General features: G+C 55.7%; 1 protein-coding gene across 4 annotated transcripts in view; it reads left to right on the top strand.

Annotated features, from left to right (window-relative positions):
* The first annotated feature begins 22,273 nt into the window (after window positions 1–22,273).
* The window catches only part of CAMSAP1 (calmodulin regulated spectrin associated protein 1), a 52,416-nt gene continuing 51,237 nt past the window's right edge, over window positions 22,274–23,452 (top strand). For all 4 annotated transcript variants that reach the window (XM_074362496.1, XM_074362495.1, XM_074362497.1 and 1 more), the window contains exons 1-2: window positions 22,274–22,475; window positions 22,639–22,798. In XM_074362496.1, the coding sequence (XP_074218597.1) occupies window positions 22,639–22,798 (160 nt within the window). In that variant the 5' untranslated portion in view covers window positions 22,274–22,475. The remainder of the gene's footprint in view (window positions 22,476–22,638; window positions 22,799–23,452) is intronic.

Raw genomic sequence — 23,452 nt, 5'->3', positions numbered from 1 at the left:
CGGGCCGCCCGCCACGGGGAAGCCCCCACCGGCTCGGAGCCCTAGGTTTTTTCATTGTTCTTTAGATTCAGATTGAAAACTTCTGGACAGAAATGTTAAAAATCATTTTTCAAGGTGGTGGACCTCGCGCTGAGACAGTGACATGCGTTCCTGGGCCGTGGGTGTGAAGCCTCAGCGACCGGCTCTGCGTCTTACTGTTATTTGATCCCGTGTTTGTTGGTAAGACGCCCAGCAGAGGTGCTTCTTGGACTTATGTCTTGTTTTTCTTCTTCGTGGTGCTGCCAGGTGGTGCCGCCCGCCCCCCATTAAACTTGAGCACAGCCCCAGGATGAGGCTTGAGGGGCTTTGCGGGTTTCAAACCCTAGGCAAGCCAAGTCCCTGACCTGAGACGGACCGGCTGCGCCTCCAGGGGCTGGCCTGTGTGGGGGGTGGGCCAGCGCGGACCCAGTGTGGGTGTGGGTGGTCCTTGGACTCACCGAGGGCACCTTCCTTCCTGGCAGACGTTTAAGGAGATCCCTCAGTAAGAAAAGATCAGTGCACGAGTCAGCCCACTTCTCAGATGCCTGTGCACTGCCAGCGCGGCCCGGCCATTCACTTTGGTTGAAGAAATCCCTTACCTTTGAGACCTCCTGACGGCCAGCCCTCCGTCAGACACAATTCCCATGTTGCCTGCTCCAGGTTGGAGGGAGGGGGCCGTGGCAGCTGGGTGTTGGGTGCCGTTTCCCGGTGGCCGGCGGCCCCACCTGCGCTCTTGCTCCTGCTTGGCTTCCTTCCCCGTCTGGGGCCCTGGGCGGCTGCACCCCATGCAGTCAGTCACCTGCCACAGAGCCGGTGTCGTGGCCCGCTGCTCCCACCTGCGGGGGACGTCCGTGGTGTGCTCTGCTGGTGCGCGTGTGTGCTCCGTGTGGTTTTCCGCACACACGGGGCTGGCCCAGCAGAGTGGCTGTGCGGTGTGAGGCCCTTCACTGTGGTTCCCGGAGGATGTGGGTCTCAGGGGGCACCTGGCGGCGTTGGAAGGAAGGCTGAGGGGAGGCCTTGGCAGCCGGGCCCCGCGGTACAGGGCGCTGGGTGTTGGAGGTTTCCGTCCTGGGTAGGAGGTGGGGTACTATTTATGCCGCGGGCCTGCCCACAGGCGGCCACGCTGCTGGTGCTGCCATGGGTCCACTTGCCTCCAGGCTGTGCCAGGGTGGGCGCGGGGTCTGGGCGCGGCCAGGGCTTCTCAGCCCTGTGGACTCCCACCCGCTCTGTGACAGATCTGCAGTGCCTCCCTTACTGTCTGCAATGAAATTCCCAGAAAATAAAACCTAGTTACGTGCCTAATTTAAAAAGTCAATTCAATGCCGTCACAGGAACGTGTACTAAAGGTTGCAGTTTTCATAAAACGTACGTCTGAGTCAAGATTCTCAGGCATAACTGCACAACTGTCGTAGAAGGAGAAGGGAAGTTGTCTGTTGCTCACAGAGTCGGGTCCCTCGCCCTTGGCAGTTACCACATTCAGACAGACAGGCCTGGGCTTCTGGCGCAGATGCTGGGGAGCACTGCCGCTGGAGCCCCGACTCAGAAGGGGCGTCTGTTCTTGACGGAGTTACAAGTACTGCCAAGTGCTTTTCTCCCTGGCTCACAAGGTAGGGGCGCTCCTAGAAAATTCCTAGAATGAAGAGTGCGTGCAAGAGATGGAGAAAATGTTCACGTGCTGAGGAGTGGGGAGGTCATTCTGGACTGTACGTGGTTTGGCTTGAACTTCGTGCTAACCAGAACAGACTGTTCCCTGGCCTGCCAAACAGGCATCACACATCTGCTTTAACCTTAAAGAAAAGGATGGAGCCGGGTGGCCACTGTGCATGTGGTTTCAGACGATTCCTGCATCAATGAGAACTTGACTTTTCTGAACTGTATCAGACTCGAGGACACCACCAGCCGTTCTCAAAACAGTATCTGTCAGCATCTGCCACCTGCAACCTTATGGTCTCGGGGTCTCCCCTTGTAACTGCATTTGGACCCCAACCAATTCTTGCTTAACAAGCACCTTTACTTTTTCCAACTCCGATCCTAATTCCTGAATCTGTCTCCCAACCTATGGTCTTCTGTTTGGCTTGAGTAAAGCTCTTTTCTATCCTGTTACGGACAGTTGACTGGTTATTTCTGTCCACACACATAGTACTGAGCTTGAAGCAGCCAGTTTCTAGGCACAGGTAATGCTGTTCAGGGCCTCAGCCACATGCTGCCCGGCAGCCCGAGGAAGCCACGTGGGACAAGGAAGCTCCTTCAGTGAGTGGACACGCCACTGCTAAGGGTTTGGGACACCCAAGGTCAGGGCCAGGCAAGCAGAGGAGCCAGCGTTAGAAGAAACAGGAATGGACGAGGGTAGGGGGTTCACCTTCAACGTCCTGCACACAGTGCGCTTCCTTGGGGTCCCTTCCATTCGTCCCCGCACTGCTCAGGCTTGCCAGAAGGAGGCAGCTGTGTGACTGCTCTTTGGGGCCCATCGGATTCTCTACTCTTCCAGGTCATGAAGGTTGATGGTCATTAACGAATGTGCCCCAGAAGATTCCTCAGAGTGCCATGCTTATGGCCACATGGTCAGCGTGGAGACCCACCAAAGCAGTGGTGTGAGGAGTGTGGAGAAGGCCAGGCAGGTGGAGAGGCCCCAAGACCTGGGCGGTCATCCTGCAGAGCACCACCCTGTGCAGGGCCCCACCCGGCCTGAGGCCACGCTGCTGCTCCCAGACTCCGGTGCTGGGCAACGGCCCTGCCCACCCCCGCCCCCTCCACCCTTGGGCTCTGGGCTGGGAGAGGACTTTCTCTTTGGAGGTTGAAGTCAGGGAACTGACTGGGGTCTGGACAGGCGAGCCCTTGGAGAACTTTCTTGCAGGGGCAGTTTCCCGTGCCTCAGAGCCCCGCGGGCCGGGCCGTGGGCTTTCCAGGCCCCGGCTGGCACCCGTGAGGCCTTCTCGCTGTGATGTCAGTGCCCCAGCCTGATGGGCGACCGAGCAGACGTCCACCCCGATTTTGTGATGTGGGGAGTTCCGTGTGCTTCCCCTTTCCTCCCTGGAGATAGTGAGTTTGCGTGTCTGGCCCCGAGGGCCTGTTCTGGCCGCGCCCCCGCTGGGCCACGCCCAGCCGGGTGTCCTCTTCCCCAGGCCTGTCCTCCTAAGGTAGGTCCGGGTTTTCACCTGAATGGCTTTGCCTTGGCTGTAGAGTCAGTCGAGGAAGGAGCTGCCGCGGGGAGTGAACGTCCCCCCATCGAAGCTCGCAGTTGCTGGTGGTGGCACGTACGTGGGATTTAGGGGGGCAGCTCTGCTTTGTCATGGGCTGATCGGTGCGGCGAGCGTGACCTCTGCCCCTGCACCCACCGCTGCAGCAGGACTCCCAGGGCAGGAGAGGCCAGGCTCACTCTCAGCAGGTGGGTGGGGGTGTCCACCAGGGTGGACCTCTGCTGGATCCCCATTCTAGGATCAGCTGGCCTGGTGTCACTCCGGAAACACTTGATGAGACAGCCTGGCTGGGCAGCATGTAGGGACTCCCCTGGACAGGGCACGGAGAGTCTCGTGTCTGCCGGCACGTCGCTGGATTACGGTCTGTCCCAGCGGCTGTGGAAGCCGGGCTGCTGCCTGAGATCAGCGTCAGGCCTCAGCTGCAGGCTCTGCTCCCAGGGCCTGCGCCTCACACTGCGTTGTGCGAGGTGCTCATTCTCCACTCCACACCCCACGATCCCCAGCAGGCTGTGCATTCTGACGTGAGTGTATGTCAGTGTACCAGCCCGGGTCTCGGCCCAGGGACGGATGCAGAGCTCCCCGGGCCCAGCATCAGGCCAGTGGCGGGGGTCTGGGAGGTTGCTAGTTTGAAGGAAACTGCATTGCAAACAGGACCCCGAGGTGACCCTGAGCAGTCCTAACTCTTCAGAGGGTGCCTCCCAGGGTGTGGAGTGCCCAGGGCGCCTTACCCACCCCAGCCTCTCCCGGGATTAGAGGCTGGGTTGGGTGTGGCAACTGCAAACTGGCTTTCTGTGTCAGCGCCTGGGGAGGTGGGCAAGGTAGCTGGATGGCGCTAGTGCTGGTGCTCAGCACACCCACCCACAGCTCTCCCTGGGGGCAGGGGGCCCCTCCGAGGCTCTGAGAAGTGGAATCCAGCATCTTCCTGCTTCACCCAAGGACGGGGTGGCACAGCCCAGGCCAGGTCCTCTGACTGTGAGCAGGCAAGCAGGTGCGCCCCAGTTTGAACCACATGCTCCTGGGCCGCAGGCCAGGGCTGGCCTGGCCGTGCGCTGGGATGCATTACAGCTCCACCAGCTGGGTGACATGTGGCGTCACCTCCATGGCCTCTGCTTCCTCACCCTCAAGAAGAGACAGGATAATCACAGAAGAGCGACTACCGCATCATGTTTTGGCGAGTCCAGCCCTGGCCGGTCTCAGAATCAAGAGGAACAACCAGCTGGGGTGGAGGAGCTGCTGTCAGGCCCGCCCGCTCCTGGCTGCCGCACCCTGACCCAGGCACCGCCTTCCCGACAACATTTAATAAAACCAATGCTAGGTTCTCCGGCCTGTCCTGCCCAGAACGTGGCTCCGTTTTACCAGAAAGTTCTTTCTCCCCAGTCTGGCTGAAGTGAGCTCCAAAGGGGACTTGCCCAGACCGTATGCACACTTGCGTGTGTGTGTTGGGGTGCCCAGGGGGAGCCTCAGGGCTGAGTGCCAGGTGTGTTCCCAAACTCTGGGCTCCCCCATGAGTCCCCCAAGACAAAGGCCTCTGAGCAGGGCTGGCAGCTCTGGACCCCAGGTCGGGGTGGTGCCGGCCCTGCTGAGGTCAGATGCGGGAGGGGTGGCCCTGAGCTGGGGATTTGGTGCCACTGGGAAGACGGGCTGAGGCTGGGCAGGCCATGTGGGCAGAACCCCTGGACCCCAGACAGGCAAGGACAGAGCATCTTCCTCCACTTGGCTTCCTTTCAAAGAAGAACCCTGGGGGGGGGGTCTGTTTCAGGGTCTCAGAAGCCCCGTGAGGCACTTTGGGGTCGGTCCCACTCCCTGGGCTGCCACGGGGACGCTGGAGCCAGGAACGGCGGGATGGACTCGGGAAGCAGTGGGCATCCCGGCCAGCTCTGTCCCTGCGTTCTGAGGCCTGGAGTGAGCCCCTCCTCCCTGCATCACGAGAGTAGGGGATACCATGTGGCCCCGATGGTTTCTCCAAATCCTGGGAATCCCATGGCCATCAATTGTGGGTCAGCCCAAGAGGGGTCAGCAAGGTGACTATCAGCCCCCCAGGCCTGTCAGAGGGGCCTGCCCTCTAGCCAAGACTCACTCTTCTTGCCCTTAGGGCCTCGTAAGGCTCCACTCCCCATGGAGGCCATGCTGGGCGCTTGGGGTGTTAGCCAGAATCCCCCACTGCACGTGTGTGATTCTAGTCCCAGGGCTCACCCGTCATTCCCAAGGCCCAGGCTCTGGAGTGGGGACCACCTATCCTGACCCAATCGGCGAGAGTGCTGAGGAGCCGAAGCTGTTGCCTGGTCACTGGCCCCAGCAGTTACCCCGGAACTGCAGGTCTGGCCTAGAGGCTGGTCTGCCACCTGCTGCCCTGGGTGCAGGGGACCTGGAGAAGCCCACTCTGCTGTCTGTGCCCGGGGGCGGAGCCTGGGCTGAGCCTGGGCTGAGCCTGGGCTGCACTGGCTTCCCTCGCATCCTGGCCCACCTGGACCACCGAGGCCGCCCCGGAGAGGACCTGCAGAACTTGGTTCCTGAGAGCCTCTCTTTGGGAAAAGAATGAGCTGCTCTCCCTCCCGCCCCCAAACTCTGAACCTTCCGCACTCATCCGGCCACGCCCACACCCTGCATCATGACATCATGATCATCTCACTTTCTGACTGACGGCTCTTGTACTGAGGCTGCTCATATTGGTCCAAGGCTGGAAATGGCAGCTTTCAGAGAAGGCTGAGGCCCTTCATTGTCCCTGGGGCTCCCCACCAGAGGGGCTGATTCTGCAGGACCCCACTGGGGTGACCCTCAGGACAACAGGGCGTTCTGGTCACTCCCTGCCCGGGCTGGCCACGCCTCGCCACAGAGCCACCCTCCCACGCCCTTGCCTGTCCTGGGTATTCACTCAGAGGCAGGGGAAGCGGACCCGGGGTGGGGGTGGGGGTGGGGCTGCGACCCTGTTCATAGCCCAGGGAGGGGCAGTGGCCCGCCAGGCCAGCAGGTCTGGGCAGGGCCAGAGGGCTCCAGGGCAGGTGCAGGGGGATGTGGGGCCTGGGCAGGGTGGAGGGCGGGGCAGAGATGCCTCAACATGTCAAATCTTACCTCTGGGGACCCCTCTGAAATCTTTTAACTTTTTCGTAAGTGCGCAACAGCCTTTTAGAGGCCTTTACTTGGTGGCAGGGGAGAGGGGGTTCTGTCACTCACCCCAAAGGGTAGCCCTTGATCCCTGGCCCGGCCTTGTTCCCCAAAGAGAGGCACTGACACCTGTGGTGCCCACCTGGGCTGGCGTCCTGCCCACATGTCACTACGGTAGACTCCGACCCTCAGGGACACTCAGCTGAACCAGACCTGGGGCCCCAGCTGTCAGCCCCTTTCCAATCCCTGGTGGTCTCATCTCGAGACCCTTCATTACATCTGCAAAGGTACTTTTTCCAACTGGGGTCATGTGCACAGGTTCTGGGTGGACATGACTTTCGGGGTCGCACAGCGTCTCCTCTGTAGGGGACCCCCTGTCAGCACAAGGACAGGCGTTTCCCCCATCCCCTCCCCACGGGGTGAGGCTGGGGGCTCCGTCCTGCCCTGGGCTGCTTACCCAGGAGGACTTGGCTGGGCTTTCTCCCCCAGAAGGCGCTGGGCGGGGCATGCCGTTTCGTGCAGAGGCTGTGGGGGGTGGTGTTCTTGGCAGCATCTCCTCCCAGAGAGCCCCTTCAGCCCTGAGACCCCAGAAAAGGGCCCCGGAACCCCAGCCCCGTCAGCAGTGCGCCCATGTCTTTGCTGACCACAGACACTGTCTCTCTGGGGGTCCAAGCACCCTGCTATTCCCGTCTCTCCTCCTCCTGCACATCTTCCGGCCACGGTATCAGGGAGGGGGAGGTGCCAGGCCAGCTTTCGTGAGAGCCGCACTGTGGGTGTGCCTGACACATGGTAACTCACGTGTGTGACGTGTGCACACCTGCAAGGTTTGCACGCGCCTGTCTCCGTCTCCTGGTGCCCCTTTGAGAGCCCCTCCCTGTCCCTTTCCAGGCAGCCCCCAGCCCATCTGTGCCCTGTTACACGGGGTGTGTTTGCATGCAGTCACAGACATCCCCAGAGCCGGAGTCAGCTGTGCATCACTCTTTCAAGCTGCGTCTACACAGTCTGGGTGCCAGCAGTTCACTCTGGTGGTTGCCGAGCTGGGACCTGCTCATTCTCTCCCTGCACACCTTGCGAGGGGCACAATTCTACAAGTCCAGCAGCTCCCGAACCCCACCCTGGGGCTTCTGGGGAGCTGGCAGGGACGTGGCCCCCGGATGTGACCTCCGGGTTTGAGGCTGAGGTGCGGCACGGGGAAACCTCTGCACACGTCGTGTCTGGGGAGTGGGGACCACGTCCTGGGTGGCGATGCTCTGTGCCTGGGGTGCTGTGCTGACCCTGCCTGGCTGCAGGGGGCATCGTGCTTGTGACCCACGGGCCACCTTTGGGGCGGGGGACCTACAGCCGCCTGGCTGCCTGGTGCGTGGTTTCATGGTTTCTTCTGACAGGCTGCAGGCAGACGGCCTTGGAGTCCACGTGGAAGAAGCCAGACACAAACGCCACACAGGATGCGATTCCACTCACAGGAAATGCCCAGAACAGGCAGACCCACGGACAGAAAGTGGATCCGTGGTTTTCGGGGCTGGGGAGGGGCTGTGGACAGGACTGGGTCTCCTTTGGAGACAATGTGGATGTTCTGAAACTAGACAGTGGTGAAGGCAGAGAACCGTGAGCATGTCCAACACCGTGAACTGTGCACTTTAAAGTGGTTAATTTTATGTTGTATGAATTTCACCTCAATACCAAAAAGAGGGAAAAAACCCTAAATTTCCTCCAATTTTCTTTCCAGTTACAACTTTTATGATTTCAAGCCCATTCCACCTGTAATTTGTCCTTCCTAACCACCAAACGAATACATTCCATTTTCTAGAAGGTTCTTGAAAAAAATGACAAGAGGGGAAAGCTCCAGAGCTGAGCCCAGGGAGGAGCCCTGGCCGCAGTGCGGCGTCTGGGAGCCTCTTCTCGGCGGCGGTGGGAGGTGGGCAACAGCCACGTCCGCAGTGAGAACGTCCAGCCGGTTAGGGCAGGGTGCCGCCCCTGAGAGGCCGCAGGCCAGGCTCACGGTGAGAAGGTGAAGCCCTAAGCTGCGTCTCCCCTCCTTCCCTCCACAGTGGGAAATGGCGGAGCAGAAAGGCTGGAAGGAAGGCAGCGGGTCTCCCCGGGGACAGACCGTGGGCTACGCTCGCCTTTCCTTCATGTTTGTCTGTGGTCTTCAGATTTCCCACCTGTGCCTGGGATGATGATCAGATGGCTTGTTAAACCCAGTCTGCATGTTTCTTCACAGAAGAGTAATTTCTCACTACTGACACGTTTCTCAGAGCGGTATTTTAATACTGTCAGGGGAGCATGTTGTGGTTTGGGTTTTGCACGTTTGGATGTGGACATCATGGGACTGAAAGCATTTGTCGTGGGCAGAATGCAGCCTGGACCAGAAGGGGCCTCTGGGGTGCAGGAGCTCACCCCCCCAACCCGGGACCCCACCTTGGCTCCTGGGACCCGGCTCGGCAGCTGTGGGGGAATGAGCCTGCGGTGTCCATGCGAGGGGAGTGGGGTCGGGTGACCGGCCCTCTGTCCCTGGTGCACCTGTGGGACGTGGCACCAGACCCAAGGTCCTCAGCAGGCTGGGTGTCTGGGACCCGCTTCCCCGACTTGGCCTGGGCGGGGGGTGGTGGCACCTGCTCCATGGTGATGTGTTTCATCTCCGACGACCGAACGCCGTTCTTTAAAAAGCTCCCCTCGGAGGGAAACTACACGTGCCGAATGCTGTTAGAACTTTATCAGGAAAAACGGTGATGTGTTGAAATCACTTCCTTGCGATGAGGTGCCTTCCCTTCTGAGGGGCCCGGTCCTGCCTGCCCGGCCATCCTGGGGCCGCAGAGAAGGCGTGGCCGTGAAGACGCCAGCCAGGCCAGAGTCAGGGAGCTCCGGCCCGACCGTGGCCAGCGGGGTCCTTGCTGCTCACCCTGCTCATGCCTGGGGGCAGCCTGCCGGGCTCGGTCTGGGGCGCCCAGGGGCTCCGGGGCCCAACAGACAGGTGAACAGGCACTTCCACCGGGGCTGCCCTGCTGAGCAGATGAGCCCAGGGTGCGGGGGAGGATGCAAGGAGAAGGGATCCTGGAGGGATGGGCTGGGGGTCCAAGGATGAAGGGGGGTGGGGAGGGGCCAGGGCATTCAGCAGATGGGAAGTCCTTTCACCTAGAGCTGCACAAGCTGGAAGGAGGGCAGCAGGACGGTCAACCTCACCGGTGCAAGGAGGGCAGGGCCGGGTTGGGGAGCAGGGGTCCACCTGGAGGGGGCGGAGGGACCCGCGTCCACCCTGGGACGCTGTGAGGGGGGCAGTGGGTGGCCGGTTAGCTTTGCCTCTGTCTCTGGCAGGCCCATAGGGTCCACAGTCGGACTGCCGAGCTCTCCTCCTGCTCCCACAACCTGCCCCCGCTGTGGGTATTTATAAGCCCCCACTCCTGCACTGTCCCCAGGGGTGGGCGTGGGACCCAAGCGAGCTGATCTGAGAGCAACCTGGGTTTGTTCCCCCGGGAGCGGGTCCTGGAGCAGAGACGGGGACTGGAGGGTGAGCGTGTGCCCCCAGCACCACTGGAGGCCCTGCACCAGCTCTGCCCCGAGTCCCAGCCTCAGTTCATAGCCCTTTCCTGCCGCAGCCCGGCTGCCGGCTTCTGTCCGTCCAAGAGCTGGGTGCTGCCCAGGTGGGTGAGGGCTGCAGGACCAAGGGGACAGGACAGGAGGGACGGAGGGAGGCCAGACGGTGGGAGACACCTTTGAACACATGTGTGCAGGCTGGAGGTGGAGACCAGGGGCAGGGGACAGAAGGAGGGCCCGATGTGCAGTGCCCACGCCAGGTGGGGGGCTGGCGGGGGCTGCACAGGAGCCACTGGGGTCTCCAGCCAAGATGGAGAAGGAGGACAGGAGTAAAGAGCTCTTTTTCCAAGACCCAAGGCTCTGTTCGCGCCAGCCAGGAGGAAAGGCTCCCTAGGGAGGAGCCGGGGGGGTGGGGGGCCCCGGGCCCTGCCTGCTTCCTGGAGACAGCTTTGTCAGCGGAGCTATCGTCAACTCAAAACTCAGTGTTGTCAAGAAAGGAAGTGGATCAGAAAACCAGAAAAGAAGTGTTGGTGAGGATGTGGAGACACTGGGACCCTTGTCAGGAGTGTAGGGTGGAGCCACCAGCATGGAAAGTGGTACGGAGGGTCCTCAGAAATTACAAGTGGAATCCCCATATGACCCAGCAATCCCGCTCCTGGGTGTGTCTCCAGAAGAACTGACGGCAGCATCCCGAAGAGATGTGTGTTCACTTCAGCCCGAGCTGGAAGCAGCCCAGGTGCCCACCGACGGACGGCGGCATAAACAAGTGTGGTCCATCCGCACGCTGGAACGTTACTCATTCTTAAAAGGAAGGAAATCCCAACACAGGCGGCAGCATGATTGAAGGACACGAGGACATTATGTGAGTGAAACAGGCCAGTCACAAAAGGACAACTATCGTGTGATTCCACTCACACGAGGTGCAGAGGAGTCAAACCTACAGAGAAAGAAAGTAGGTGGTGGGGCTGGGGGCGGGGAGGGGGTGGTGGGGAGTGTCTGATGGGGACAGAGGTTCCGTTTGGGAAGACGAGAAAGTTCTGGAGATGGATGGTGGGGGTGGTTGCTCAACAGCACGAATGTGCTGAGTGCCACTGGGCTGTGCTCTTAAAAGTGGTTAACAGCACAGGGAACTATATTTAATGCTTGTAACGGCCGATAGTGGAAAAGAATATGAAAAGGAATATATATACTTGTGTATAACTGAATCACTATGCTGTTCACCAGAAATGAACACAACATTGTAAATCGACTATACTTCAGTTTCAAAAAACGGTTAAGATGGTAAATTTCTGTGATGTGCGTTTTACCACAATAAGAAGGGGGATGTTGCTGTCTGTACCCTGAAAACTCCTAAGGGAAGGGTAGAAGGAATCGGTGCCCCATCCTCTTGGTGACACTTGGCAGAGAGAAGGAACGGTGAGGCCTGGGAGACGGGATACATGGCTGTGTGTTTGGTGCCCCGGCAGAGCCTCCAGTCACACAGGGGATGCCTGGTGGCGGGGAGTCCCGCCTGCCCCGACGCCCATAGCTGGACCCCTTCCTCACTCCTTTGGGCAAGGCCGTTTTGCAGAGTGGCCTGCTCTGCGCTGTGTCTGGCCTCCTGCCAGCTCTGCGCAGAGGCCCTCGGCTTGCCCCAGGGAGAGGGCAAGCCCCTGACTGCAGCTCTCTCCCAGGCAACAGTCAGGGTGGCCTGCAGGCTGACACCACCCTCCTCTCTTTGTCTGGGCATGGGGGTGTGTGATGGCCACAGACATTCCAGGCTGCTTCTCGGGGCAGTTGGGCTGCGAGGAGCCACCACCCGGACACCCCAGACCCCTCAGCACCGCGGCAAGGGTCTGCCCCCCAGACAGCCCGAGGCCCTCTCCTCTGGCAGGTGTCTCCTCCCACAGCGCAGAGAGGGGACTGCTGCCCCTCAGATCTCCACTGAGGGACCCCATCTCTCTGGTTGGTGGAGGGGCTGCAGTGGGGACTGTCCCCCCAGGAGGCCTCTGCCACCCACCCTGGGCAGAAGCTGGACAGCTCCCACCACGAGGATGTGCCCCAGAATTTCCATCCTTTGCCTGGGCCAGGAACTTGGGGCTGCTCATTGGTGCCCTGCTCAGACCCAGATCTCCTTCCTGTGGCCTCCTCAGTGCTGTCTGCCCTCCCTCCAAAGTGGCAGGGGGGGAGGTGGGGGCTCGGGGCCCAGCGGACGTCGGATTGTCCTCCAGAGTGGCCCTCCCTGCACACTCTGTCCCTTCGGGAACTGAGGGGCTATTTTAGGGCCATCGTGGGCCCCTAAGAAGAGGTGAGCATCTGCTCGGGTCAACAGGTGTGGTCCCAGAGTGCCTGAGGAATCGTCCTTCTCAGGACATTGTGCCCCCAAAGCTCAGAAGGCTCCACAGGACACGTGGCAAGCAGTTCTGCCCAAGTCCCTTGTGCAATGACTTAGGGGTCATGGGGAGAGGGTGCGGCCAAAAGCCAGCATTCCAGAAAGTCCTGGCCCTGACCGTGGGCCTCAGGACCAGGAGACCCCAGTGTTGGGCTTGGGGTGCTGGGGATTTGATGCACAGGCTGCAGGCCACTCTGAGGTATCCCCGCTGCCCTGTCCTGCCACGAGGGCTGGGACCCTGGGCCAGCGTGGGGGCTCCATGGTCCACAATCTGCTGACCCGTGAGGAAGCCACGACCACTCACATCGTGGCCCGGTTGCTAGGAGCCTGATGCTGGTGCAGGACGGGAAGGTCAGCGTAGCGAAAGGACGGGGCAGCCCGGGGGGTGTCAAGAGAGGAGCTCAGGCACGTGTGGAAGCCTGGAGTGTGTCCTGAGTGCACCTGTCCCCAGGAGCTGGAGGTGGGCAAGGAGACAGCAAAGAGTAGGCTGCAGAAAGAGGGCCCGAGGGGCCAGAGTGTTGGGGACAGGGCTATTCCAGAAGAAGGCAGACGGAGGTGCAGGGAGGCAGCATGTAACGGTGGTTGTGGTCCTTCACAGCCCAGCCCGCCCCGACAGACTCTCCTAGTCGCTCTCACAAGGGGCATATTACATTTTAATTAATTAATTCAATTAATTAAGCTTAAATTGAATTAGCATTTCTCCCTGGGGGAGTGGCGACGATGGGAGGGCCGGGAAGCCAGCATTTTAGGCTGAACTTCGGGTGCGTGGTGCTTAGTGGGTGTCCAAGTTAGGAACGGTCAGGCCCCTGGCACTAACGGAGAGCCACGTTGTCACTGCCCCCAGGTTCTCCCAGTGGTTGGTTAGCTGTGGGATCGTCAGGTCCAGTTACCACAGGGGTGGGAGCCGCATTGCCGGGCCTCCCCACGCCGGGTTGTGCCCCCTCTCCTGCTGCCATCTGAGGGTCCGCCTGCAGTGCTAGTTTGTGCCCAGCTGCCCACTGGCCATGGTGAACGGGCCGTCCCACCAGGCCTCCCCAGAGGTTCTCATGAGCGTTTGACAGAAGGTCTGGTAGTGAAGCACTGGGGCAGGTGGCCTGTGGGACCTAGGCCGTCGGCTGGAGAGGGAACAGCACATGGAATGGTGTCTGGGCAGGGAACAGCATGCTCTGGGCCAGCAGGAGGTGGGGATAGGACCCAGTCCCCTGGGGGCTGGACCAGAGGGGCGGGTAGACCTGGCTCAGTGGGTTCTCCTGGGAGCAGTGGAGCTCCCAAAGGCTTGACTGGGGCTGGGGCCTGGTCTTGAAACTGTAGCTGCATAGCTGGGCCCTGGTTTTGCTTTGTTGTTTTAATTAATAGATTTTATTTTTTAGAGTAGTTTCCGGTTCACAGAAAATTGAGTAGAAAGTACAGAGAGTTCCCACGTCCTCCCCCAAACCAGCTTCCCCTCTTATTAGCATTTCTCCTTAATGTGGGGCATTGGTTACAATAGAACACATCTTGATACACTGTTACTGACTAAAGCCTACAGTTTGCATTCCCATTCACTCTGCTGTAGGGTGGTGTATGTAGTGGTGTATATTCCATGGGTTTGGTCAGATGCATGAGGACACGCACCCACCGTTGTAATACACAAAGTAGTTTCACTGCCCTAAAAATCCTCCGTGCTCCACCTGTTCATCCCTCCCTCCCTCTTCCTGGCCACCATTGATTTTTTACCATCTCCACAGTTTTGCCTTTTCTGGAACGTCATAGAGCTGGAATCACATAGAGTGCAGCCTTTTCACGTGGGCTTCTGTCACGTGGTCACACACATTTGTGTCTTTTCATGGCTTGATGGCTTATTGCTTTTCAGTGCTGAATAATATTCCATTGTTCATTCATTCACCCGCTGAAGGACATCTGGGTGCTTCCAAGTCTTGTCAATTACGAATGAAGCTGCTATGAACGTCCATGTGCTGGTTTGTGTGGATGGAAGTGTTCAGCTCATCTGGGTAAATAGCAGGGAGCACGACTGCTGGGTCTGTCCCATTTTCATTAATTGGGTGGGGGCATCGTGTGGGTGTTTGATGGAGACAGGAGGGGCAGGCCACCTCCAAGCCACCCTTCCCTGGGCGTCCTGGTCTGGGAGCTCTGGTGGCACATCTGCCTCCCCGGTTCTGACTCCTTTGCTGGTGCATGGCCCCCATCCAAACTGATGTCCAGTCTGCTCTCCCTGCTGCTCCTTGACAAAGTGTCCAGCCACCTCCCTGGGGTCCAGACCTACTGCAGGCAGTCTGCCCAGGACCCTGTCCTTGCCGCATCCCTGAGAAGCAGGGTATGCATGGGTCCTCATGGGGTCTCCCGAGACCCAGGGGAGCTTGTGCCCACAGGGAGCACCCCATTCTCTCCTCCTGACCTCTCCCAGCTCCACTGGCCCTCAGCTGCTCAGGTACAGGGTGCTGTCACCAGCCTGGGCCAGGAAGCCCCAAGTGCTGTACACATGCCTTCTATGGGAGTGTCAGGGGCTCAGGTGCAAACGAGTCCAGGTCTCTCTGTCAGAAGGGTCCCAGTGCAGGTGGCGTCCATCACATGGGCAGACAAGGGGGTTCCCCCTTGGAGGCCCCCATTGTATCCAGCTGAGAACATTCCAGATGCATTCTGCCTGCGTCAGCAGGACTTCCCTGCACCTGTCACCGCATCTCGGGATGGGAGTGGGAACGGTTTTCGATATTTAATTACATCATTACATTTGTCCAGAGGGGACGGAGGGGGTCTCTGATGGCCCTGTAGCCACCACTGTTACAGCGCCCAGCTCGAGGGGGGGTGGGGGGTGGGGGGCGGGACCTCCTCTGGCCCAAGTGTCCTCATGGGCTGTGGGGACCAGCTGCAGCTGGGCACGTGACTTGATCTATAATTTTCCTCCCAGTCAATCAGCTTTCATTGCATCTTATGTTTAGACAATAGGACAATGCGCATGCGCTGTCACTGCAGCGCGGAGGATTCTATGGGGGATGGGCTGCTACTCCCTCTGTTCCCAGGAGCAAGGGCGATTCTTTCTGCCGAAGCCGTTTTCCGGTGAGTTACAGACTCCGGGTGAGATAGGATGTCCTCCGCAGCAGCTCCAAAGTCCAAATTCTGCCTCTTTGGAAGCAGGAGCCTGAACACCGGCCTGGATCGGCCCCCCGGGACCCGGGGCCAAGTCCATTGGCGCCCTTCTCGCAGGGCTCCGGGTCTCCCGGCCACCCCGCGGACTGGCTGGGCTCTAGTGCTGGTGTTAATTTTCTCATTTTTGTTTCATGTTTTAGGCTTGTGTTGAGGAGATGATTTTCTTAACATTTAAGGATATTTAAAATTCCGTTCCTCTTCCCCTTTTTATTGAGGTGAAACTAACATCCAGGAAGTGGCACACGGCACACGTGTGCACTGAGCTGAAGGACCGTGGCCTCCTTTTACCCAAGTCATCCATCGTCCCAGTGCTGGGTAGGCAGCGGGCCCAGTAGGACAGAACTGCCCCCACCCTTGAGCCCCCGCCCCGGGAGAAAGAGACAGAGAACCAGCAATGAGAGGCAAAGTTTGTGAAAGTCCCAAGTGTCCCAGGAACAAACTTGGGGGTCCACCCTGGTTTGGGAGGGGTGTCAGGAAACAAAAAGCAAAACTGCAAAAAAAAAAAAAAAAAGCATGGGAAAAAAAAAGCATGGGAAAAAACTGCACCTCTGACCTCAAGTGCGTTACAGTGAAGACAGAATCGGTCTGTGGCGGCATTTTTGACTTCTAAATTTTTGACTGAAATACTAACCTACATACAGACATCACTGGGTCATCCCAGAGTGAGCGCAGCTGGGTGCCTGCCATCCAGGCCATGACACAGGACACGGTTGTCCCTGGAAGTCCCTCGAGTACCCCCAGCCACTTCCCCTCCCTGACTGACACCAAGGTCAGTCTTGCCTGTTTTCAAATAATTTTTCTACTGAGAGCTAATTCCCACATCTTAAGACTCACTCTTTCAAAGTGTACAGTTCAGTGGATTAGAGCATATCCCAGAGCTGGGGGAACATCACCACCATCTAGTTCCAGAACATTTTCACCACCCCCAAAATAAACACCACACCCACTCACGGTCCCAGGGCAGGGGAGGTCTGTATGGTAGTGTCTGTCGGGGCTTCCTTTTTAAGGCTGAATAATATTCCATTGCATGCTACACCTCATTTTATTCATCCAAGCACCCATTGAGGGGCATCTGGGCTGTTTCTGCCTGTCAGCTACTATGAACACAGCTGCTCTGAGCAGGTGTGTACATGGCGTGTGGTACCCTGCGGCTCTGAGGCTGAGACGCCTCTCCAGGCTCCCTGTTCCCCACCGGCTGCAGCAGACCCACCACTAATCATTCCTGCGCCACGGACCCTGTGGGTGATCTAGTGAAGCCCACAGACTCCATCTCAGATAACCCCTTCTGGTCCATACAGTAAGATGAACGTGGAAGTCAACTGTCCTGAGATGTTACTATCAAAACATTTTTTATATTGTGGGAGAGTCATACGCGAGCTTCCTAAGTTATAAGCATCCTAACTTTCCACTTCAAGAAAATAGAAAAAGAAGAACAAAGTAAGCCCAAAATTAGCAGAAGAAAGGAAGTAGTAAAGATTAGAGCAGAAATAAATGAAATAGAGACTAGAAAAAAAGAAAGCAGGAAAAAAATCAACAAAGCCAGGGGTTGGTTTTTTGAAAATAAACAAAATTGACAAGTTTTGCTAGACCAACCAAGGAAAGAGAGGCCTCAAATCAACAAGAGTGTAAATAAAAGAAGAGATATTACAACATATACCAGAGAAATACAAAGGAGTATAAGAGACTACTATAGATAGTAATACTCCAACAAACAACAAACTGGATAGTCTATAGCCTAGAAAAAATGAATAAATTCGTACCAAGACTGAATCATGAAGAAACAGAAAACCTAAAAAGACCAATAATGACTAAAGAGATTGAAAGAAACATTAAAAATCTTCCAACCAAGAAAAGCCCAGGACCAGAAGGTTTCACTGGTGAGTTCTACTAGATATTTAAAGAAGAATTAATGCCAACCCTTTTCAAATTCATCAAAAAATTTTTAGAGCGGTGAGTACTCCAAAACTCCTTTTACAAGGTCAGCATCACCCCAATAACAAAGCCAAATAAGGACACTATAAGAAAATAAAGCTACAGGCCAATATCATTAAAGAGTATAGATGCAAAAATTCTCAACAAAAGGCTGACAAACTGAATTCAATGGCATATTGAAGGATCGTACATCATAATCAAGTGGGATTCGTCGCTGGGATGCAAGGATGGTTCACATATGTAAATCAATGTGATACACCACATTAATAGAATGAAAGATAAAAATCACACGATTATCTCAACAGATGCAGAAAAAGCATCTGACAAAATTCAACATCCTTTCATGTTAGAAACTCCCTACAAATTGCATATGCAAGGAATGTATCTCAACATCATAAAGTGTACATATGATGATCATAGCTAACAGACTCAGCGATGAAAGGTTGAAAGCTTTTCTCTCAAGATCAGAAACAAGACAAAGGTGCCCACTCTCAACAATCTTATTCAGCATAGTCCTGGAAGTCCTAGCCAGAACCATTAGGCAAGAAATAGAAATAAAGGCATACAAATTAGAAAGAAAGAAGTAAAACTCTCTGTTTGCACATGCCAAGACCTCATATATAGAAAACTCTAATGACTCCACTAAAAAACTGTTAAAAATAATAAACAAATTCAGTAAAGCTGCAGGATACAAAATCAACATTCAAAAAGTAGTTGCATTTCGGTAACAGCGAACTATCTGAAAAGGAAATGAGGAAATCAATCCCATTTACAATAGCACCAAAACCAACAAAATACTTAGGAATAAATTTAACTAAGGCAGTTAAAAATGTGTACACTGAAAACTATAAAACATTGATTGATGACAGAAATTGAAGATGACACAAATAAATGAAAAGATAGCTTGTGATCATGGATAAGAAGAATTCATACTGTTAAAATGTCCATCCTACTCAGAGCCATCTATAGATTCAATGCAACCCCTGTCAAAATTCCAATGACATTTTTCTCAGAAAGAGAAAAAAAATCCTAAAATTTATATGGAACCATAAAAGACCGCAAATAGCCAAAGCAATCTTGAGATAGAAGAACAAAGCTGTCATCACACTTCCTGATTTCAAACTGTATTCCAAAGCTTGAACAATCAAAACAGTATGGTACTGGCATAAAAACAGACACACAGACCAAGGGAAACGAATTGAGAGCCCCAAAATATGCCCACCTCACACACAGATGGCCAACTAATACTCAGGGAAATGACAGTCTCTTCAATCAATGGTGGTGGGAGAAGTGGATATTCACATGCAAAACATGGACCCTTATCTTACACCACTCACAAAAATTAACTCAAAACAGGCTAAAGACTTAAATGTAAGAATCCCAAACCATGAAATTCATAGATGAAAGCATAAGGGAGAAGATTCTTGATGTGGGTCTTCGCAATGATTTTTCTGGATATGACACCAAAAGCAGAAAACAAAAGCAAAAATAAACAAATGGGACTAGATCAAACTAAAAAGCTTCAGCACAGCAAAAGAAACAACAAAATGAGAAGGCAACTGCTGGAGTGGGAGAAAATATTTGCAATATTTCTGCTAAAGGGTTAATATCCAAAATATATAAGAAACTCATAGAATTCAACAGCCAAAACCAAATAATCCAATTTAAAAATGGGAAAAGCATCTGGACAGATTTTTCCAAAGAAGGCATACAAAGGGCCAATGTGTACAGTAAAAGGTGCTCAACATCAGTACTCATCAGGGAAATGCAAATCAAAACCAAGGAGATACCACCTCACACTGGTGAGAATGGCTGTCATCAAAAAGATAAAAGATGACAAGTTTTGGTGAGGATGTGGAGAAGGGAATCCTTGTGCACTCTGGAAGGAATGGAAATTGGTACAACCTCTATGGAGAACAGTATGAAGTGTCTTTAAAAAATTAAAAATAGAACTACCATATGATCCAGCAGTCCCACTTTTGAATAGATATCTGAAGGACATGGAACCACTATCTCAAAGAGGTATCTGTACCCCTGTGTTTACTGCAGCATTATTCACAATAGCTAAGGCATGGAAACCACATAAGGGTCCCTCAGTGGATGAACAGAGGAAATGTATATATAATGAAACATATTAGTATAGTCTTTAAAATGAAGGAAACCCTGCCACATATGACAACTTTGATGAACTGTGGGGGAATTATGCTAAATGAAATAAACCAGACAGAGAAAGACAAATACTGTATGAACTCACTTATATGTGGGATCTAAAAAAACAAACTCATAGAGACAAAGAGTTGATTGGTGGTTGGCTGGAGCTGGGAGAGTGGGGGAAATGGGGGAGATTTTGATCAAAAGACAGAAACTCATAAGGTGAATATATTCTGGGGATGTAACGTACAGCATGCTAACTATAGTTGACAATACTTATTGTATACCTGAAAGGTCTTAGGAGGGCAAATCTTAAATGTTCTCACCACACCCACACCCGCACACTAGATGAAGTGATGGATGTGTTTAACCTTATTGTGGTAATCATTTCACAATATATACTTTTAGAGCAAATTACCACATTGTACACCTTAAACTTAGACAATGTTAGATGTTATTTATTGTATTTTAGTAAAGCTCTAAAAAAAAAAAAAAAAAGATTTGCCAAACTCGAAAAAAAAATAATATGCTAATACCTAGAGGGATTTATCCAGGAATGCAAGGTTGGTTCAATAACTGAAAAAAATCAATGTAGTGTACTACATTAACAGAATGACTAAAAATACCACACATGATCGTCTCAATGGTTACACACACAAAAAGCATTTGCTTAAATCTGACACCCTTTTGTGATAAAAACACTCAAGAAAATAGGAATAGGAGACTTCCTCAACCTGATTTAAAAAAAACAAAAAAACCACAGTTAATATCGTACATACTCCGTAGTGAAAGACTGCATGTTTTTCTCCTAAGAGCAGAAACAAGACAAGAATATCTGCTCTGTTACTTCTATTCAACGTTGTGCTGGAGGTTCTGGCTAGGGAATGAGGTGAGAAGAAATAAAAGACATCCAGACTGAAAAGGAAGAGGTACAGCTCTCTCTATTCACAGATGTCCTGATCTCATATCATAGAAAATCCTAAGGAATCCTCCAAAAAATAAGAAGTTTGAAAAAATAAAAAGAAGTAATGAATAGGTTCAGCAAGGTTGTAGGAAACAAGGTCAAACAAGGGTCAGTGGCCCCCCCACCCCTTCTCTTTCTCCTGATCTCCACACCTTACACTCCTCCACACACCCATCAGGGAATGGTCTTTCTGCTTCCTTCCTACACCTATTCTTCACCCAGGAACCCATGTGACCCCTCTATAGGGTCAGTCACATCCTTCCTCCCTGTGCTTGAAAGTCCTTCTATTGCTTCCTGTCTCACTCACAGAACAGGTCAAGGTTCTTACTGTGCACCATCTGCCACCACCTCTCCATCCCCCACGCCCTTTCCTACCAGTGTCTCTGCATCCTGGGTTCTGGACTGGGCAGCCTCCTGGCTTCTTAAATATCAGGCACTCCTGTCTCAGGGTCTCTGTGCCTGCTGTACCCCCTGCCCAGAACCCAGCTGTGCTCCTGCAGCCCTCAGCTCAATGTCCCCTTAGTTTTCCTTCCCTGTCTGCCTCAGACCCGTCTACCTTTCCATGGTGCTGCTCACTGCCTTACCTCCTACTCCTGCAGTCACATTCTCTGTTTACTAGATCTCAGCCCCCTGGGGTGGTGGGGTGGGCAGGGATTTGTGTTCTGTTCTCTGCTGTGAGCCAGAGTAAGGCCCATGCTTGCACACCAGGAAGTGTTTGTGGATGACCGGCTGGGTCGTCTGAGTTTACATCACTTGATAACCTGCATCTTCTTTCCAGCTTAAGGATGCTGGGTGAAGTGGAGGTGGGTGGCACTTTATAAACCCCTGGAGGCTGGAAGCCCTCTTGCCCTCACCCCCAGGGCACCTTAGTCATAGGAAGGGCCGTTTCTTCTTGCCGTTCTCCAGGCCTTGGGTTCCTTGACCCCTGCGTTTGGCACAGTTGTAGTCCTTTCTTAGTTTGTCTGTGAGGTCCTCACATAAACATCACTTAGACACGAGGTTACACAGTGTTACTAGAATTATAAGCCCAATAAGGGCTCTCTGATGCCGACTTAGGACGAAGCCATCCCCTTTTTGGGGGATGTGCCTAAGGACTGTCCCTACGGTTGCACGGGGTCGGCGGGGAGGCGGGTGAGGACGCTTCATTTTGTCTCAGGTGTCCAATACCCACCTTCCCTGGAGACCATGTGCCCACTTGGCGCACTCCTGGTCACAAGTGTCTCTGGCAGGCTCTGGGGGTCCCTGAGGCTCTACATGCTGCAGGAGGAAGGGGTTTCCCTGGCCACCAGTGCTGCGCTGGGTTGGGGGTAAAAGGGTACTCCAGAGGTTGCTTTCTGGGTGGGGTCCCCGCGCTCCGGGCCCCAATACGGTGGGACCCACCCCCCCCCAGGCTACTTTGGGTTGGGGGGAAGTCCTAGGCACCGAGGACCAATGTGGACGGAGGCGTCCCCGGGCTCCTGGCGTTGCTCGGGGAGGGTGAACCCCCGGGCTGCTCCGGGGTGTGGGGTCGCCGGCTCCGAGCGCTTCCCGAGGTTGCAGTCGGCACGCACAGGGGGCTCCGCGAAGGACTCGGCCCTCGTCGGGCGGCGGCTGAGCGCCGGTGGTCCAGACGACCCAGTGCCAGGGAGAGGGAGGCGCCGCCCAGACAAAGAGATGCTGCGGGACCCGCCAGGGCCTGTCCGCCCACGCCGCCCGCGCCGCGCGACCCCGCGCCCGTGCCCGCGGAAGGGGGCGGGGCCTTGGGTGGTGCCCATTGCGCCTGCGGGAAGGGGCGGGGCGAGCGCGGGCCGGACCCCACTGCGCCTGCGGGAAGGGGCGGGGAGGGCGCGGGCCTGTGGCCGCACCCACTGCGCCTGCGCCGGCTTCGGCGGTGCGCGCGCTCCCGCCGGTTGGCCGCCTCCTCAGCCACCGCCGCCGCCCCCGGATCCGCGCACGCGCCCCCCGCCCGTGCCTGAGGCCCCGGCCCGCGCCCCCCGGCTCGCAGCCCTCGGCCCGCGGGCCCCGGCTCGGCCGCGCAGTATGCAGCAGCAGCACCCGCGGCGGCGGCGACGGCGGCGGCTCTGAGGTGAGGCCGGGCGGTTGCGCGGGCGCGGGGCGCGGGCAGCGGGGGGCGCGGGCGGTCGGTGCCCAGCGGCCCCACGCGGGTCCCGGGCGCGGCGAGGGGCGCGGCGCCTTTGTTGCGGCCGCGGCCCGGCGCCGCCCGCGCTACAGCACCCTTTTGTGTGCAGATGGTGGACGCGGGCGGCTGCCCGGCCGGGGAGGGCTGGAGGAGGATGGAGGCCGCGCCCGACGGCGCCGTGGACATCGTGCCGCTGGACCGCTACGACCCGGCGCGGGCCAAGATCGCCGCCAACCTGCAGTGGATCTGCGCCAAGGCCTACGGCATAGGTGGGCCGGGGGCGCCAGGGGAGGGGCGGCGAGGGCCGGGCCTTTGTGCGGTGACCGCCCGCAGCGTGCGGGCCGCGGTTCGCGGGGTCGCGGGTCGGTCCGGTGTTCCGGCGTCCGGGGGCGCCTGGTCCTGCAGGTGCAGCGAGGGGTCGGCGCTCCTGGCGGAGCCTCTCCTGTCCGTGCGGGTCGGGCGTGAGTCCAGCCCAGGAACGCTTGACCGGGGCCTGTCTTGGTTCTGACCGAGTGTCAGGTGTTGGGCTTTCCCTAACGAGACCATGCTTTGAATGGGCAGTGCTTGCTCAGAATCCCTGCCTTCGGTTAATTCCTGTTTTGAAGAACTGGGTAACCTTGTTACTGAGTCCAGTTTGTTAGGCCGTAATATGCTTAGTGGATTAAGACGCTCCTATTTCCAGCTCTCGGAATTTTGCAGACCCAGTGACTCTCCTAATTGCTGGGCTCTAAAGGTTTTCTTTATTAACTTCAGGTGCTTTGTTTCAGCTACAAGATTGAGTGCTCTTACTCTGCTTTCTTTTAATTTGAAGCATTTTAAAAAAATTACCTTTGTTCTGGCGAAAACACTCGTGTTTCTAGATTGAGACTGAAGTGGAGAGGTAACCCGTTCAGAAAAGAGTTGGGTTGACCAGTTTTGAAAAA

Source organism: Camelus bactrianus, chromosome 4, assembly GCF_048773025.1.
Source record: "Camelus bactrianus isolate YW-2024 breed Bactrian camel chromosome 4, ASM4877302v1, whole genome shotgun sequence".
NCBI lineage: Eukaryota > Metazoa > Chordata > Mammalia > Artiodactyla > Camelidae > Camelus > Camelus bactrianus.
This window is presented reverse-complemented; position numbering and strand designations above follow the sequence as displayed.